The 19,292-nt window shown below is 43.4% G+C and overlaps 1 protein-coding gene across 1 annotated transcript in view; it reads right to left on the bottom strand.

The window, feature by feature from the left end:
• Window positions 1-6,802: 6,802 nt before the first annotated feature.
• Window positions 6,803-19,292, bottom strand: part of LOC127014548 (protein LYRIC-like) — a 30,877-nt gene continuing 18,387 nt past the window's right edge. Inside the window, exons 8-12 of the mRNA XM_050893980.1 lie at window positions 18,634-18,732; window positions 11,711-11,817; window positions 10,878-10,997; window positions 9,291-9,420; window positions 6,803-8,835 (exon numbers count right to left, since the gene is read on the bottom strand). Coding sequence (XP_050749937.1) covers window positions 8,780-8,835; window positions 9,291-9,420; window positions 10,878-10,997; window positions 11,711-11,817; window positions 18,634-18,732 — 512 coding nt within the window. The 3' untranslated portion in view covers window positions 6,803-8,779. The remainder of the gene's footprint in view (window positions 8,836-9,290; window positions 9,421-10,877; window positions 10,998-11,710; window positions 11,818-18,633; window positions 18,733-19,292) is intronic.

The following is a 19,292-nucleotide window of genomic DNA, read 5'->3' on the forward strand; positions in this document are numbered from 1 at the left end:
ATTAAATTATTAATACTGTGTGTTAGATGCTAAGAGGATATGCGATAAGACAGTAAACAGGAGAGGTGAGTTTCAGTCCATGGAAATGCTTTATTTTTTTGTAAGTCAAAGTGCCTGTTCGTAAGTGGGTAATAATAATACTTCATTAGTCTCACTGAAAGTTGCAGGTGCTGCCGGATACATGTGTTAATGAGGAATAATGTGTATAAACCAAGTGCTGCCTTCACAGGTGTATGTGATAAGAGGTTGCTCCACCACTTAGACACAAGGTCTCCTGTTCCCTTATGGAATGGGACCTATAAACTTCCTCTGACCCAGGGGCAGCCAGTGGTTTTTGCAGACCTGAGCTGTTGATACAGATATGCACACAGTTTATTTTAACCCTGGTGCAGCTGCAAGTATTTCCTTCTTGGCCGCGTACAACCAATTTGAGGCACTCATAGAACCATAAATATTTGCTGTGCATATATACACCACGATGTATGTCATACGTCAGTATTAATACTGAGTTTTTTTCACTCTGAACAATGAGAAGGTAATGAGGGTGACTGTACTTGTCCTTTTGATACATTCCAGATCCTACCATTAACACAATTTATTGTTTTAGCTACTTAGTCTATTTTTAAACATGAGCTGTTGCGGAATTGTTTGAAATCATTTGCTTAAAGGCTTTAAAACTGACCTTTTTATTTTAAATCCCCTGTGTTCCATAATTGGTGTTTTTCTTCCTTAGGGCATATTTCATTTTTGAATAAACATGTTGTAAGTGCTGCTAAGACTGCTCTAATGATCCTATTATAAACTATTGTTTGTTTCTTTAGTGCTCCTAATGTTCTCAGCCTTGTGCACAGATGCTTAATTATCAACATTCTGATTTAATGTAGCAAAACCGGACTAATTTTAATCAATATACATGGATGCATGTAAATAAATAGAAAAGGAATGTGTATTTTGTTGTAATCAGTCATTTAAAAAATCAGTTTTCTCACAGATGGCACGTTGGGAAGCCTAAGCCAACTGTTTCTGCAGCACGCACGCCTGAATTGATTACATTGTTCCTGCAGAGTTGAGAGAGGCTCTCCCTCCTGTTGGTCTGTCCCTGTGTGAAAGAGGAATTCACAGGCCTAGAGTGAGTCAGAAGGGAAAGCAGGAGCCTCTCGCTTGAGTTAGGGCATCCACTTGGCAACACCTAGATTCTCAATTCAAATGGTTTGTGAGGGCAAGTGTTCCAACTAAGGCCTTGCAGTTGGACAGTTTGCCTTCACTAGTATCACTGGCAGCTCTCATGTCAGGCTCAGATCTTCAGGGCTATTTTCATGAGATGAAAGAAACCTTAATTAAGTGTTCATATCTTTGTCAGCCAGGCTCAGAATAAAAACTGATGCAATTCCCTTGGGCTTCACTGCTTGTTACACCCTGCAGACAACAAAGATACTGGGAAGAATAATGTGAATGTCATTTAACATCACAAAGCAGCTTTCCACAGCAGGATAGACTGATGTGGAACCATTGAGTGGGCATAAAAAACCTCTCCACTTTCTCCTCCCCTCAAAAAAAAAAAAAAAAGATTAAAGAGTATTTTGAGAATGATTGCATTGTTTTCTGTACTTGGGGGAAGAGAGAATAGGTTAATGATATTAGTCGGACCCTCTGTGAAAGATTCCAGTTCTTACATGCCGCAAGCAGCCTAGATGACCTCAGGCAAGACAATTCCTTCTCTCTGAGCCTTAATTCTCTCCTTTTTGCTACTTCAGAGAGGATTTGTGAGTCTAAATACGTTAAAAATTCTGAAGGGCTCAGCTTACAGTCATGGCAGCCAGAGCAAAATCTCAGAGAGACAGACAGTACTGGTGATAAACTTTTCTTCCCAAATAGCAAAAAGACCTTGACATTGCAGGAGAAAATCATCCACTTCCGGAACAGTAAGAGCAGAAAGCCCTACACATATCTGCGAGTCAGAAGCAGCTGCAAAAGAATGATTCAGTTTCCTTTACCAGCATGACACTTAACTCCCTCCCTCTCAACAGGTAGGGAGGGAAGGAGTTTTGATACCACAGTATTCCGCATTAGCCAAATGAGGAATTGGCTCACGTCTTTCAAAATCCATGTCTAGACAGGAGATTTGAACTTTTGTCTTGAGAGGGCCTGGTAATGTTTTATCAAACAAATTATTTTTGAATAATCATATTTAAAAATAATACATGTGACAGCAGAACGGCTAGGATTAGGTAAACGACAGGCCAGGTTGCATTCTCCTTCAGCTTCTTCAAAAAATTAAGTTCAACACCTGCAAGATGTCAAAACAATACAGCACTAAGACTGTTTTATGCTGATTTTTGTAATTCCACAGTCTCTCCCTTTTGTGCCATTCTTCAGTCTATCCTTGGGTGAAAGATGTTGGTTTAGACTTACAGTGTAATCATTACTTCTCCTCTGCATGCACTGAACTATTGCCAGGTTGCTTATGAAGATGAGGCGCTATGCTGCTTCAGCATTTGCTCTGTGTGTGTGTGTGAGAGGAAACCTACAGACCATGAGCTGATAATCGTACGTAACCTCCACAGGCAGAGTTCATATCACTTTATAATGAAAATATTGTCTTGTTTGGGGTTGGGGAAACTGAGGCACAATGCGATGAACTGATTTGACCAACACTACAAAGGCTAGTGAAAGCGATAGGAACATCAAGCAAGGCTCCTGTCCAGTGGCTTCTTTGCCAGGGAATAAAAGGTGCAGTGCAGGACATGTTGGAGCTCTTCCATCCCAAATGGAAGGCGCTTGACTATGAGGGCAGTACCAAGCTACTTCTATAATTTTTGCCTATAACTTTACTGTATGTGTGTGTCTGCTACTCTACATTATAAAATAAAAGTAAAAAGGAAAGGTGACTGCTTCTCAGACTTGGTTATTTTCCACACTGAACAACCATTTTTAAATTAAAAACAAAAAAGCAAGGTTTTTCAACATCACGGGGAAACTAATGTCTTTACATAGATACTGCAGTATATAACACTGGATCCCTTCAACAGAATTTAGAAAAATCAGTAGAACTGGTGCAGAAGATGTGAAAAATATCTGGGCTGAGAGCATGGGTTGGCTTTTTGCTTCCTTAAAAAGGTGAAATGTATTGGAGTAAAAGCAAAGCATTAACATATCAATGAGGGGAAAAAAAAACCCTAAAATAAATTAGTCAGGAGGGAAACTTTCCTGTTGGTGACTCACACAGTGAAATTCTAGATAGCCTGAAGTCAGCATTAACAAATTTTACCAGCCTTTTTCTCCAAGACGGATTCTGCTAGAAGAAAACAAGCTAATTCAGAGATTCAGTGGTTTCTTGTAAAAGAGATAAGAAAGTAATAGGAATGTATCGCGATGAGTTTTGTGGTTATTGGATTTTACTTCTGTTTATTGAATTAATCAACATCACTTTGGGATTCCTAATGTAATGTTCCAAGCTTCTGTACTTTTTGTTCTAGTTGATTGCTGTTAACAATATGAATTATCTTTTACCAGCAAGAGTCAATTTAACTCAGTTCCAAACCTTTTAACTCATAACAGATGGATCAGAAAGTCAGGGTTAGAAAAGCAGCTAAAATATGACAGCATGACGTAAAACTTCTGTTAGCACAAGACTGCGTTTCTGGGTTACTCGCTGTATGCTCAGGTTTTCTGAATATCAAACACTGAATAAAAATTCTTGTATTCATTTAGAGAATCAAAATCTGCTACACGAAAAGAGCCGTGGTTCATTTATATCAGCCTTCATACAGCTGAGGAGCTATAAAAATGTCTAAAAATAACATAATTAAAATGGTACTTGCAATTTCAGATATCTCAGTACTTTCACATGACCAAAAGTGAGCGCTGGAAACGGGAAATGTCCTGTACTTACTGGCAGTCTCCCGCTTCCAGCCCTCAGCCCGGACTTGCCTCTCCATGAATCTTGGCAGGGTGAACAGGAGGAGCCCGAGGACCTAAACGCTACCTGCTCAGGGAAGTAAGAAGAGTTACTTTCTGGTGGTTGTTACTTCTTTACACATTGGCTCTTTGAACGGGTTTGCAGTTTGGGATGTCGGCAAAGATTTCCAGGAGGAACACAGTGGCAGGCAGCCGATGCTGCCAGAAGTGCTCGATAAAGTAATTTATTGTATGTCTCTGTAACTTGTACTACACAGAACCACCACCAAAGGAGAACAGTGCATGCAAAGAGAAAGCACAGTTTGACAGGGAATAAAGTTTACCAAGTTTCTAATATTCTCTTGATGGGACAATACAAAGGTCAATTACTGTTACAGTGGCTTTTTCCCAAGAAGACACAGGGAGTTTGTTTCTGAGACCAATGCATTAGTGTGCTTTCAGTACGGGAGGACGCTTCCTTTGCAGATGAGAACATCTGCGGAGCTGAATGTCAGGGATGGCACATACTGGAAATTTCAATTTGCCTTGAAAAGACCCCTGGGTCTGGTTCAGTACGATCACAGAAAAAGGACAAGATTTCCTATATCTGATCTTTGTAGCCCATGACTTAAAAACCCTCTCTCCTCACAAGGAGGCAGCTACCCTTAGAAAATGTTCAGTATTATGGAGCAGGCCTGTGTTGTTAGCATAGTAAATAAATTATTTTCTGCCAAGCAGTTAGCATGTCTACCTGATCCTCAGCTCTTGCAGATGTCAGCTGTGCCACTGAACTGCAGATTGGGTGGAACTTTGATAATTCTAGATAATTACAACGATCAATTACAGATAATTATGGAACAGCAGGCCAAATTCCTCTCTGCTGTTGCCCCACTTAAGCCTGATGGTGTAACACCACGGTTTGAGCGTGAAGCAAAGCTGTAGTCTCTGCATCCGCATACTGCAGTCTGTCTATGAGTAAACACAACTTTGTGGGTCAGGAGTTCATCAATTACAGCATTAACCACATCTTAATGCCTGAGATACCGTCTCACAGACCCATCGCTTAGATATAGATATGGCCCTATTATTAGGGATATAGCCAATCTTCTACCTTCAAAAGGCTTCCCACAAAAAAGAGCTTCATTACAAAAATAGGGAGACTGAGTTTAAGAGAAAGTTGAAACTTATAGCAGCGTATTTCATCATTTGCAGCTGCTGCTGTAACAATTAATTGCTTGCTCCTAACCAGATCATAGATGTTCTCCCAGCCACACTTCATCCCACCTCCCACGCTGAGGCTGCACCAGAGGCTTGATTTCCAGCTGCTGGGCTGTCTGCAGGTGCAGGGAGAGCTTTTGGTTGTTCCCCAGGCATGTGCCACTCAAGCAACTAATAAATTGCTTAGGGAAAAGGCAGGAGGAGCCAGCTGGATCTGGCCCATGAACTGGCAATTAGACTACACTGGGTTGATGAATGACCAAAGAGAGGCTACTCTAGATTTACCCTTCTAAGGGATAAGTTATGTGGAGGATAAAAACATTCAGCTGTAGCACAAGCTACAGCTTGTTGGAGGGATGCTGAATCTCCTGTCTGAGGACTTACACTAGTCTCCAGCTAGTAAAGATCAGAGACTAGGAGAATGAGCATATCAAGTGCATTTGTTTAACACTCCCGGTACCAGAAGCAGCATAGCAGGCTGATGATCTGTGCAGAAAGGTTAACTCTCACAGAAGAGAAGGGGAGACATCTTAAAAGCATAGAAACCAGGGACTAGCCTGAACATGCAGTGATGAAAGGAAGGGGAATTTCGTAAGGGGCTCAAAGGTCTGCTTTTCAAAGGCACTGGCCACCTGCAAAGACCATTTGTTAAGCTGAGCAATGTTTTTTCAGCCTCTGAGGACTAGGAAGTGAAAGAACGGAAGTTAATGGCAGTTGCTGAGTGCTTTGTGTTTTGGTTTGGTTGTTTTTTTAAACTCAGTCTATTCACTGAGGAACCAGACCCTCAGCACACTCTCCCATCCCTGGGAGCCCGTGTAGCAGCAGTGCTGGAGGATGCAGCGCAGAAAGGCTCCCGGCACTACCACAGCCATATCAACCAAACGGTACCCAACATACCCTTCCTAACTACTCACAGCAATGGTACTGACACAGCAGATGAACCACACAAACAGTACATTGCCACCAAATTTGCCCTGAAGAGAGCTTTGCAATTATTTAGGAAAGCCTACGATCAACAGTATTTAGTTGTAAGAGTGTATCTTCTTTGCCTACATTAGAATGTGGTATTAAATAATGTGCTGCTATAAACTACTGAGCCCATCTGTATTACAGTGATGACTTCCCATCTGTGAAACAGTGGAGCCAGAAGAAAAATACAGCTCTCCTGATACTGCTGATGTCAGTAAGAGTGGTACTGATGAATTTGACAGAAAAACTGGGTAATATCATTTGCTGCTGCTTGTCATCAGCACCACAGTCAACTTGTCAGTGCTACAAGTTTTGATTTTTCTTTTATTCCAACAACAGAAGAATGTCATGAGGATTTCCTAAACATGAAAGGCTTTAGATGAAGGAAATCTCTTAAAAAGCATTTACAGTACCTCTTTAGAAGCTTGAAAATGAAATGTTTTTAGCCAAAATCACGTGCTCTGACTCACACACATACAAACTAATAAAATAAAACTGCTCATGAGTGCTGGGCTTTGGGCAAAATTTTTGATTTTTTATTATAAGAACAATGAACATTTGAAATACTGTAACACATTGAAATAAAACATAATTACACAGACATCAAAAAGTTTGCAAGCAGATATAGAGAAAAAAGCAGAAGCAATCTGGAGTCTACCAATCTCGTGAGCTTCTTTACCTCCTTCATTCTTCTTTTTTTTTTTTTTTTTTTGGATGACAGAGGTTATCTTCAATGCTAAACAAAGACCTTGGGCAACATCCTGGCCCCAATGAGGTCAATGAATGTTTTCCATTGGCTTCAGAGATAGCAGAACTTTACTCGTTACCCACACACTCATTAAAACATCCTTCTAAATCCTGTACTTGTTTCTCCAGTGAGGCCATGTATTTTCTTGTTATGCATCTGCTCCAAACCAGTTACTTTCCAGATAAAAGCTCTTTGGTCTATTCAGTCCATTCATAAACTGCCTATATTTCCACTACACTGAGACACAAACACCAAGATGTGCAGATTCTAGACAGTGGGCTGCTAAGTGGCATCAGTTAAGATTACCCCTCACCTGTCTGTCTGAAACAATCCTGCCGTGCTGAATTTCAGCGCACACTGTACAGCTAGCTACCCCCAAAATCACAGCACAAGAGAACTGCCCTTTAACATATACTAGCTAAACTCCAAACACAAATACATTGCTTCAGTTAATTGCTTCTCTGAAGGATACAGCTGCTTTGACAGCTATGCAACAGATGAAGGCTATCAGGTAAAAGTGTTGAGCTGCAGGTAAAGCTCAGACAAGCCAGCATCAGGGACTGGGTGGCTGTGATGGCAGAAGCACAGAGCTCTCCTCTGGCTCAATGATGCAAACAGGAGTGCTGCTGTAGCGCTTCAATGCCATTACCATCCCTGGTTATTCAGTGTCCTATGTGAAATGAATTTCACAGCATCAGCCCAATGCCTACCAATGGAACGTGCATACGTTTAGCATGCATTAGTAACGTAATCTTCCCACACAATCTCCAAAGGCACAAAGTCAAATGCAGATGGAGATTTGACAATCACTATCTCATCCTTCCAGGCAGCACTTCTAGGATGGGTCAGGTGGAGGCACAGTTTCAGGACCATCTGAAGAAACCCTCACAGCTACCACCAAAGCTGCAGCTCCTCTAGGGATAAAGGGCTTCAGCTTTTAGTGGTGTCAGCTCAGTGTTATTTATAAACCACAGTATTCAACTGTAACACATTCCCTCCTCCATACTATAAGCCCTCTGACAACGAGAAATACACACTCTTTGAGAAATACACACACTTCAATAAATACTAAAATGACATTTTTAAAAATTTTGTTCACAAATCTAGTTTATATTAGAATATTTAAGTAACAAAATGATAAAAACTTCCAAACATCAGATTAAGAAAAATTATTTTTAAAAGTTACTTCAGTCTACTATAAGTACAAATGCAACATGCTTTGGACATACAGACTTTAAACTTTAGCCCACCATGAAATCTTAGAAGAAAAGGGTTTAGACCATGTTTCCAAATAAGTTTAAAACCTCCTTTAGAAATTTTCCCTCGTGGAGCAAGCTAGCCTGACATGGGGTGAAAAGTACAAATATGTCAAGGTATGAGGCAAAAGTCTGACTGTAGCAGCCAACAAGGATTTAAAAGACTTAGGAGGTTTGAGAATGACCCATGTTATTCGCCCTTTGTCTCTGAACAGTGCTTCCTTCTGTACATTACTAGCCTGTCGATGAGCACCTCTGCAAAAATGCCAGAGACCAGACGAGCCGGTGGATCCTCCACGGAAATGAAGTACAATCATGGTCAGGTACGTCCTGACCATTTCTACAATGGCATATACAAGTTGACAAACAACATGACAGTGAAAAACTGAAAGGACTTAATGCAACCAGTCAAAACCCATTCAACAGCTTTTAATCAAGGGCAGCAGCTTGTAATGAACAGCCACTCTGTTTCAATGCCACCTCCTGTGCACAGTGTGCTCATTCTCTCCGTTCTCTCACACACTCACACTCTCTGGCTCACTGCTCCTCTTCTCCTCTTCCTCTCGCTGGGAGGTCTCCTAGAGCCTCTCTTTACTTTGGGCTCAGCGCGGCATCGCAGAAAGCAGAATCCTTGCAGCTCATCAGCATGCCTGCCCCATTGGGTTGTCACTCTGGCAGCTGCGCAGCTCCCTCAAGTCTCTTTCTTCATTTTCTTCCTCTTCCTCCTCTCCTTTTTTCCAGGTACACCTGCCATACAAACAACAGGGAGCAGTGCACAAACCTTCCATGTACAATCATGTCCCTGGGAACTGTTGGCTTTTCGCCTGAAGAAGGGTATTTTGGGGTTCTTAGATGTGTTTTACAAGGGCCACCTACTTACAAGGGTAATCCAAAGTCATGGGGAGGACTCAGTTTTTAGTGGGCTCTGACTCACACATACATTTGCTTCCGTTTCACATTTAAAAGCGCTGTGCAAAAATTACTCCCACTAAATGCAACAGCAGTTGTGCTCATTAACTCTGGCAGGAGCAGGAACAGGTATGTGTCACAGAAAAAAATATAATAGAGCCTCTCTAAGAATAAACGCATACAGCTAAAGGAGAAGCATTTTGCATATTCACTTAAAAATGCATTTGTCAACACTTCTCAGATGCATTATTCTGAAACCAAAATTCATCAGGTGTGCAAAAACAATCACTTACCATTATTGGGTGAATTATTAGCAACGTCCAAGGATTTTCTGAAGGAAGCACAGACTGCATCACTGCTATGTTTTGTAGATATCAAGTTCCTTGGGCCTTCTTCCATTCTTGTTTCCAAACCTTGCTGGGGCTTAATTGAAACAATATGCTTCACTAAGCATATGAGTTAAACGAAGCATATGCAAGTACAAAATATGAGAGAAAATGTCATTATTGGAGGGAATTAGGGTATTTCAGGACAAATTAGTTTTTAAATGGTTAGAATATTCTGGCATGTCATCTACCTACCTCCTGTTTATTTGTTTTAGAAGGGATTAAAGCACTGAAATTGTCTTTCATTACCATCTTTCCCCTTGTTTTCCCCCATGAATAGAAGAAGAGCAAGATATATTGAGGTGAAAGTACTGTAATTGTACAGTGAGACTGAAGACTAAGATGTGCCCAGTGATTGCTAAATGACCACAGTCCACAGAAATACTGGATGTAGCACAGGGATTGTGATGAGCAACTTTGTATAACTGGCTTCCTAAGTAATTTCGTTTTTTTATGTCCATCTCCAAAGGATGAGCTTGCACAGCAGCAGACACCAGCATTTGGGGCTGACGTGCAGCACAAACTCCTTCTGGCCTGTCATAAATGTGCCAGAAGAAACAACGCTGTCCTGAGGAGTCTGAACAACACTATTAAGATTATTCATTAAGGTACATACAAAGCTAAAGCAACTAATTGGATGTGCAAGAGGAAGAGTGGCCTGGCAGCACTCCGGTGACTCATGGGCTGTCCTAATGACCATTTGAAGGTTTGTGGTCAGTGAGTTAGTTAAAAGCTTTTCCCTTAAAATGGGAGCATCAGGAGTTCAGGGAGCAAAATTGCCCCAAGGATCAGGAGAGACCACAGTGGGTGCGAGGGGAAGACAAATGATACTACACAGCCGTACGAGTCCAGAGCAACATATTCAGTGACAAGTGAATGAAAAAAAATTAGGACATTTTGGGGGGTCCCGCCCAGCTCTCATTTCACTGAGCAGCAAGGAGATCACAGCCAAGGACTGGTCCAAAATCCAGTCAACACTCTGTTCCTTTGTACTTCCCATCCCAAATGAGCTGACATTTTCCACAGCCTTTCTCTGTTGCACTCTGAGACATTTTTCTCTCAATAAGCTTTTCACTGGCATAACATTGGTCTCGCTTTATCTTCACTGGCTTTTGGGAACCACCTTTGCATTACTGTTAATATCTCCAGGTGACCTTCCACCATAGATATAACACAGCCCAGTTGTACACTAAACTTGGAGTACATCTGCCTGAGAAAGCATTTTTTCTTCCATGATTAAAGCCATCTGCTCCTCTCTGCATTGCAAAATCAAACTGTTTTGTAAATATGTTAGGGAATACCGTGTTGCAAAAACCCACTCATCACTGTGCTCACCCTTCTTTTATGGGAGAGCAGGGAGAAAAGAGAGAGAAGAGGAGGCCAGAAGATGGAGAGGAAGAAAAGCCCCCCTTAGGTCACATCATCCTAATGGAGAAGACATCCCCCTCTGCTCTTGGAAAACCAGACACCACTCTGGGAATACAAAATACTCACATGCTTCAGTCCAGCTCCACCCCTTGCTTCCTTCACTTCAGTTTTCTTCTTCTTCCGCTGCATTTTGCTTTCGAGTCCAGAAAGGCAGAAATTAATCCCTGGTTTGCCTTTTGGCATATCCTGAAATCATCAGAGATTTTATAAGAGGAGGCCTGGGATGGCTGATTCATGTTTTTTTCAGGAAAACTGATTGCCTCCAGGAGTGTGTGCTGATACTGTGCAAGCAGGGCATCTCTCTGGATAAGGTACACACCTCAGCTTTAGACAGCTGTTTGCAAAAAGCTCAGCACGCTCTTCCCACTGCTGCCGAAGAGGGACATTTCCCTGGGCTTCTGGAAAGCATTTAAACAGCAAGCCTTCTGCGTCTACCTCTCCACCCAAGCTACGACTGTATCACTATCAGCAAACCCTCTCACTTAAATAAATATGTCCCAGACGCCTGGGATGGTGTGAAGGCTGGTGTCAGCTGTGGACTCTACACCTTTTAAGCCCCAGGTATTGAGGAAGGTCAGCAGCAGTAGAAAGAGTTCATTCATGCAGGGTGGCAAACACCCGATGTATGCTGCTCAGGACAGCAATGCCATCTGGATGATGAACTCCCAGAACCAGCCAACTCCCCCAACCTATTTCACATGTCCTGCAAATGTGTGTCCCCCAGCTCCAGCTATCTGAGACAGGTCAGGGGAGTGACCACGCCAAGTGCCTCCTCCCAGTGTGAGAAAGCACCCACAACCGGAGGAGCCTGGCTCTAGGGCTGGACAGGACACCCCAGTCTGGATGAGACTGACCCCAGTGGAGCAGGTCTCCCTTGGTCATCCATGCCACTACCTCACCTTCTCCTTCTCGTCCCCTGTCTGATGCTCCTCATCTCCTGTCCAGTTTCCCCACTCTTCTGTGGGAGCCTTCCAGTCAGAGTCTAGGTCAATTGCTGAAGGATCATCTATTAGAACAAGCACACAAATGAGTTATGTTCATATCCATACTACTTCCCAGGCTCACACTAGTAACACAAATGCTGCGAAGAGTATCTGTTATCTTCCCGCTTGCCAATGGGATGTCTGGGTGTGCATGTATGCACATGCATCTTAAATATATTTAAAAATGTATACATTGACTGCTAATTCACAGTTAGTGACTGCACTCTTCAGGACAGGAGGAAAATTAAAGACGGGCAGAAAAACACATACAGGAACAAAAGCCCTTCCAGCCTGCGCTTCAAGGAAACAAGCTTTACAAAACTAATAGCATGGCTTGTCGAGCATTTTCTTTTAATTTCATGGAGAAGGATTCAGGCATATCCAGAAACATTGGCAGACACAGCAGGCTCTTCCACTCGCTGCAACACACCATCCTCAGGGCAATTATTTGTATGGAACAGTAATATTAGCAAAGGATTTGTGCATTTGTTAATGCTCTCACTGGCATTTTCTTTCCTATAAAAAACAGAACCAAGTGCATTCTTGACTTCATCTTCCTTTTCCATTTTCTTCTCTTGAATATAAGCCAGAAAGGCACCATCATGGCAAAACAGACCAGTCTAATTCCTTTGCCCAAACTGAATGAGGTGCAAAAAAGCAGATAAATCAGCATAAGATGTTGAAAGAACTACTTGATTATTTTTTAACGGTTTGAATGTAACAATCTTAAGTCTTATCCTAACAGGGAGAAAGACTTTGAAAACACAACATATAATACTAACTCTTAGCTGATCACGTCTCTTAAAATAAAAACAAATACAAAAAAATCCCAAGCTGTATGGAAAAACTTCTAGTTGAAGCAGGGCCAAAACCAAAAGCATGCTGGGGATGATAAAAGAAAACTGTTTCCAAAAAGTTGCTCTGTCCAGTTTGCTGCCAAATGTTATAAACGTGATTATAAACATTGCTCAAGTTTCTCAGTTTAAAATCCATGCCCTGTGCATAGACAGTATTTCTTTCCTTCTTCAAAAGGGATAGGAACAAGTATTTTTGAATGCATTCCCCAATAAAATTCCAGTCTAAGTATTTTAGGCAAATGAATGCATCTAGATTTGAGAAATGCACAATATACATGAATATGTTAGATGTCTGAAGAAGCTTGTGTAAGCTGTAGCATGGGATACCACCGCCAAAAAGCTTCTGCTGCTTCTCCCCAGTTAGGTTACCTGAGGGTCTGACTCACAAATTCTGGAGGATTTAGCTGTCGTGGTTGAAGGCAATACCAACCTGCGCTCCCCACCCCATAACTGTGCCTCAAAGTACATCAGGGTGAGGACACAGCAAGTCCCAGCTCCTCAGCCCATGCAGCACACACTCTGCCTCTGCACTAATATGCCATGGCAGCAAAATATAAAGGCAAAACCATGCTGCTACTGCTAGAGAGGAGGCAAATTCTGGCTACCAGGAAGGTACACAGCATGACGCAGGGACTGGTGAAATGGCACCGAGACTTCAGGAATGACAGTCCCTCCTGAGCTGCACAGCAGCAGCTCTGCCAATGGATGCTCTCATAGGTGTGCAAGCAATACGGACTTTAACTTAAGGAAGACACGACTGGACTGTCATTTTCACTTATTTAACTTCCGATCTCTCAAAAAGTACATTTATGTACTTATTTTTAAGCATGAAAATAGTTTTAATGGCTAACTTCCTGCAATGGGCTTACATTCATGCTTTGCCCTCGTCATGCGGGTAGGCATGAAGCTCAGCCAGGCAGCGGTGACTCTGCTTCATCTCAGAATTACTCTTCGCAAAGCGTTATGTCCCAAGGATGTTTAAAATCAACTCAGAGTAAAATTAAGTGCAATATAAGATTCTTTACAATTTGCTGGATTTGATGGGAAAATCAGATTAAATGTACTTATCCTAGAGCTCTGGTTTAAAACCTCTCCTGTTGTGTAGCATATTGCCCTTCTACAGTGACATCTCCTGGAATGGCTTTAAACTTTGAATATTCTCTAATATTTTTAAATCAGCAACTGGCTCTCCTTGGGTCATAAATTCTCTCACAGGCTAAAACTGCTCAGTAATTCCTTCAGTAGGAGAAAACCGTGAACACAAAAAGGAACAGCAAGTACTCCTGCTCCCCTGGTGGGTTTAGCACTAATGGAGGTGATCTCTCCCAGCACATCTACAGACCAACATCTTGATAATTCCTGCTGTTCATTTTTACAAAGGCAGTGCTGTTAAATGCCATTTTACATCTAGATTCTTGCTTGCAGCACAGCTCCACCCAAGACAAAGCTGTACTTTTCTGTTCCCTGCTGGCAGCAAACATGTGCCATTGGCAGCATGCATTTCAGGGCCAAGGTGATTTCCACATACCCCATGTAATGAAGATACTTTTAAGATCTTGAAGGGCACTACATTGAAGGTGTCTTCAGAAATCAGGGAGGCTGCCAGCACCTCTGCAGGCACAAAGTCCATCCCAGCGCTGACCACCCAAATGCCCTTGGTCTCCAGCTGCCTGGGCAATGCTGGGGAGCCGCTGGCTGAGCCCTAGGAGGTGTCGGGGAACAGGCGAACAGGGCCCCACAGCAGCAGGGTCTGGTCAAAGGGGACAGTCAGCAGGTTCTCTATGCCAGCTGACAGATAAGGTAGAGTAGACTACTCTACAGGCTGAACCTAATTATCTGGCCTGGAAAATGAAACTGGAAAGTACTGCAGCAAAACTCAGTCTGTGTCACCAAGAAGGGGATTAAAAAATTTCTAGTCCAGAGTTGTAGGTTTGGATCCTATGCTATTAGCATCCCTCTTTGGCATGCTCTACCCCAATACGGTCAGCAGAAACCTACGGGAGAGCAACCCTTCATCTGGCAGGGCAAAATCCTCAGTGGTCTGCATATTGTCTATGGCGTCGAGTCCTTCTGTGGCTGCTGTAGAAAACCCATCCCTTTGCAAAGGGCAGTTGGCTGTGTAATGAGCACAGTTCTAACCCAAATCCTTGCCAAGCCCTCACTTGTAGACCAAGTGGAATCCATTCAGTGCAAATGGATAGACAATTTCCAGTCTAAAGCTTGCATTTATGTGTTACAGGTCAAAATTATTGCTACAAACAGCTGGGTGTAGGAGTCCTTCATTTGGCACCTTCCTCTAGCATAATTCAGTAGATGCAAAAATATCAAATAAATCCCAGACTGAAGACTTCTTTTAACTGAAAGAAGTTGCTTATTCCCATGAAACAAAGGAATTAAAATTCATTTTAACCCCAGGACAGGAGGAAGGATGGGAGTCAGGAGACACAGGAGCTTTCTGAAGGTTCCACGGAAAATCTGCCTTGGCAATCAAGAAGGATTCATTGGGAAGATGCCAAGTCACAGGTAAAAAGACAGCCCTCATGGTCATGAGATGCGCTGCATTTGCAAAGCAGAACATGGGTCTTCTGAGACTGCCCTGTGCTGTTGCCAAAGCACAGGTCCACTGCACTCGGAAGCAGATGCACGGGATAAAATTAGTATCTGCTTGCCTTGGAACCAGACACAAGTGCTCTAAAACAGCCCAGCCGGCTGCACTGTGTGGGTTACACATTTTGTAACAGCAAAACCAGCCACAGCCTATAATGCGTTTTGTGAGACAGCTAAGCATAAGTGCATAAATGTCACCAAAGGGGCAGCGGCAGACGTGTGGTATAGGTGCACAAAGGCAGTATTGGGAAACACGTGCAAGCAGTAAAGCCATTGAGGTAGAGCACAGGACGCAGAGCAGGAGGATCCAGAACAACCCTGCAGAACAAGCGAGAAAGGTACCTGGCAAAACCAGAGCAGCTGCCGGGCTCAAAAATAAAGTGAATTATGCCAGGAGCGGAAAAGATTCACCCCCCTTTCTTTTCTCTTCATGGCAGGGATGAAAAGCATGCAAACACTAATGATGAGCAGGGAAAAATGAAGATGAAAGAAGTTGCCCACTCTGGGGCCCCCTTCCCTCATGGAAGAGTCCTGGCCACCTCAGCCTCCTGGTGGGACTGCAGGGACTGCAGCCATCAGTGCTAACCATGTAGCTTCAGCTCCAAGACACTGAATACCCCTAGCTAACGAAGGCTTAGATTGCTAAGGACTAATTGTTTGAATATGCAGAGACAATGACTGATGACAGAATGAGGATTACAGAATCGCTGAGGTTGGAAGGGGCCTCTGGAGATCATCCAGTCCCACCCCGCTGCTCACAGCAGGCTCAGCTACAGCAGGTTGCTCAGGGATGTAGCCATCTGGGTTTTGAGTATCTCCAAGGGTGGAGACTCCGCAGCCTCTCTGGGCAACCCGTTCTGCTGCCTGACCACCCTCACCATAAAAAAAAGCTTTTTCTTATGTATACGTGGAAATTTCCCATACTTCACTTCATACCCGTTGCCTCTTGCCCGCTCTCTGGGCAGACCAGAGGCAACCACCCCATCAGGTGTTCATACACATGGATGGACTCTGCTGGACCTGCTCCAGTATGTCCATGCCCATCTTGTATTGGGGAGCCCAGAACTGGACGCAGCACTCCTGATGTGACAATGATTAAGAATTAACCATTAGCAACGTGTATCATTAATGAATGTCAACCTAGCAGTGTCTTGTTTTGAAACCAGCCTGATTTATCAGTCTTTTAAACACACCGATATCACAGCGACTGCTCAGTTCCCTAACTACTAACTCCCTCTCTCCCTCTATGTATATATGCTTCAGTTGTGACAACACTTAAGCCTCAAACCTTTTGTGAGTTAGGCTGTTATTATTACTGGTACTTCACAAAAAGACAACCCGATGCGGAGCGGGGAGCCGGCCAAGGCTGCTCCGTGAGCCGGGACAGGGGCAGGAGTCCAGCATCCAGCTCCTTCTTCTGTACCAGCCCGGCACAGAACAAAGAGACTCATTAAATGTACTGATCTGGATTTGATGAAATGACTCCAGCTCATATTCAGGTTATGAATGGCATTTTTTTTAGTTCACAGGCCTGCAAGAGCTAACAGGCCTTGTTTAACTGTCAAAGAGCTCATTTTGCCTGCAGCGCAGACCTTAATGCCAACCATTACCTCATCTAAATTCAGGGAATACATGTTCGTGACACTCCCCTCTGCAACAATATCAAGGCTGATGATTCAAAGGAAAAAAACTACTACTACTAAGAAGCAAGCTGTTAAGGCAGGCAGAAATCCTTCCATTTCTGCTTTCAATCAAAATGCTTCTGCTCCGACATTTGCAAGAGCAAGCTGCTGAATTTGCTCCTATCTGTTCTGCTCTCAGACAGACACGGCACCAAAAAAGCAGAGCTCTGCCCAGCTTTGCAACTGCAGATCAAATCCAGAGCATGCCAAGTGTGACACGTGCTAAATGCAATGCAAGGAAACGCTGCTGAAGAGCTACCTACGTTGCCTCTCTCCTTCCTGCACGGGCGAGCCTGGACTCAGAAGTTACAAAGGGCCGGGCGCTCACCAGCAGCAACATGGGGGTAAACAAACACAGCACTAAGGGAAGGGAATGCTTGGGGTTGGGTTTTGGGTTTTTTTTGTTTGGTTTTTTTTTTAAAAGCAAACTATGCTATTTATAAAATCCTCTGATGGCCAAGCTGATGCGTCTGCTGCAGAGTCTCAGTTACCGCTGGGCAGAGAAGCAAGATGACTGCAGTCTTTTCTCCTCAATGCATTCAACCACTCTGGGTTCTCCTGTAGTTAAGGCAATCAGAGCAGCTAGAGCAAGAAAGGGTCTGCTCAGCTCATCAGCCATCATTCCTGCAAGAGCAGGGTAAGGCCTCCCAACAACAGCGGTATAAATAGATACTTCACTCAATCCTGACCAAAAGGTCAAGAGAAAAGGCCATCTAATACCCACAATGTTCATGTCAAATTATTCCATCCACTCAGGACCCACGCTGGCTTTTCAAGGAGATTTTAAAAGTAAAAAAAAAACATTACCAGTCATAAAAAGACTGAAATTGCGATTGCCACAGTCCACTGGAGTTAGATTCTGCATCTGGGTTCTTGGTTTTACAGAGGAAATTTTAAGCTTTGGCAAAGGTACCCTGTGCTCTAGCAGCATCCAGTCCTCCCCGCGGCTCTTCCCTGGCCACTCCACCGAGCCTGGGCTGAGGGTTGCCTGGAAAGAGGCCACTCAGCTCCACCTTCCCCACCCAAGGATGGGAGGGAGGGAAACACAATGCTTCAGTTATGAAAACCAAACCCAACTTTGAATTCATTTCACAAATTTAGTAATCTGAGATGACTGCTAACACATGGGGTTTTTTTGAAGCACAGGGCCCATACTGTTGCCTCTGGCTCAGGAAGTCCCTGACCCACTCTCTGCTGCGTGTGGGGACAGACACGAGGGGGATCACCCTGTGCTTGCCTTGTTCCTGTGCTTATCTGCCGGCAGCTGCTATGTGCAACTGCTGGAGAGAGGACACAGGGCTACAGGAGCCTTCAGACAGCCTCCCTACAGCTGGTCTTGCTGCCCAGAAGCTCTAATTGCACTTTGCGCAGCAGTATGTATGCACCAAACAAGACTGTACCTACTGCATTCCTTTTTTGTCACCTTCTAAGTAAAAACATAAATAAAATGCACATTCTCGCCCTTCTCAAGGGTCCCACACAGGGCACTTGCTGCTCTGACCAAGCTCACAGTAGCTCTGGGCACCTGCCCAAAACCAGACCCAAACTGAGTTTCTCCCTTACCTCTACCAGCCTTGTGCGAACGAGCCACATGGGAAGTGGACCCTGATTTTTGAGGCTTAGGAAACAGACTGAAAAGGGTATCAGCATTAGTACGCTTGCCTTTCAATAGAAAAAGAGCAAAGAGACGTACCCTGCCCCTGCCATGCATCGTCTGCGGGGAGGAAAGTCGAGCTGCCATGCCAACAGCATCTGGAAGGACTGTCCTCAGATGATTTACTCTTCACGTTATCTGCATACAGCAAAGCATCTTTTTTAAAAATAAAAACAAACAAAAAACCCCAAACCTAAAAGATAATCACATAGGTATATTCACATTATTAAAACCAATTAATCATGCCTTTATCTGCTCGCTATGTCACGATGCCTGGATGTTATGTAATTTAAGCCACACATTAATCTATGGTGCTCATCACAGTGGATTTATTAACCAAGGCTGGACGAGGACACTACATGCATAAGTTATTAAAAACAACCCACTCAGGAGTGGCTATGCTAACAATATTCAGAGATGTGAACTGCTGACACATCTCTGTTGGGGACGTAAGAAGGGAGCTATAGTTCCTGCAGAACAAAAGCCGCATCCAGTGTATCCAGCTCCAACTCCCACTGCCTTCAGTGAGAAGGCTTCTGCTCATTCTAACAGAAATCCATAATTACCAAATTAATTACTCCAAGAAAGAGCACAGATGAGAGAGAGCTGCTGGAGGAAAAAGAAGAGTTAGAAGTTTTTTTGATGATTATTTTCAACAGCTAAAGCAACCAGGATTCACATGCCTCCCTGAATGACTC

The sequence above is a fragment of the Gymnogyps californianus genome, chromosome 3 (genome assembly GCF_018139145.2).
Source record: "Gymnogyps californianus isolate 813 chromosome 3, ASM1813914v2, whole genome shotgun sequence".
Taxonomy (NCBI): Eukaryota; Metazoa; Chordata; class Aves; order Accipitriformes; family Cathartidae; genus Gymnogyps; species Gymnogyps californianus.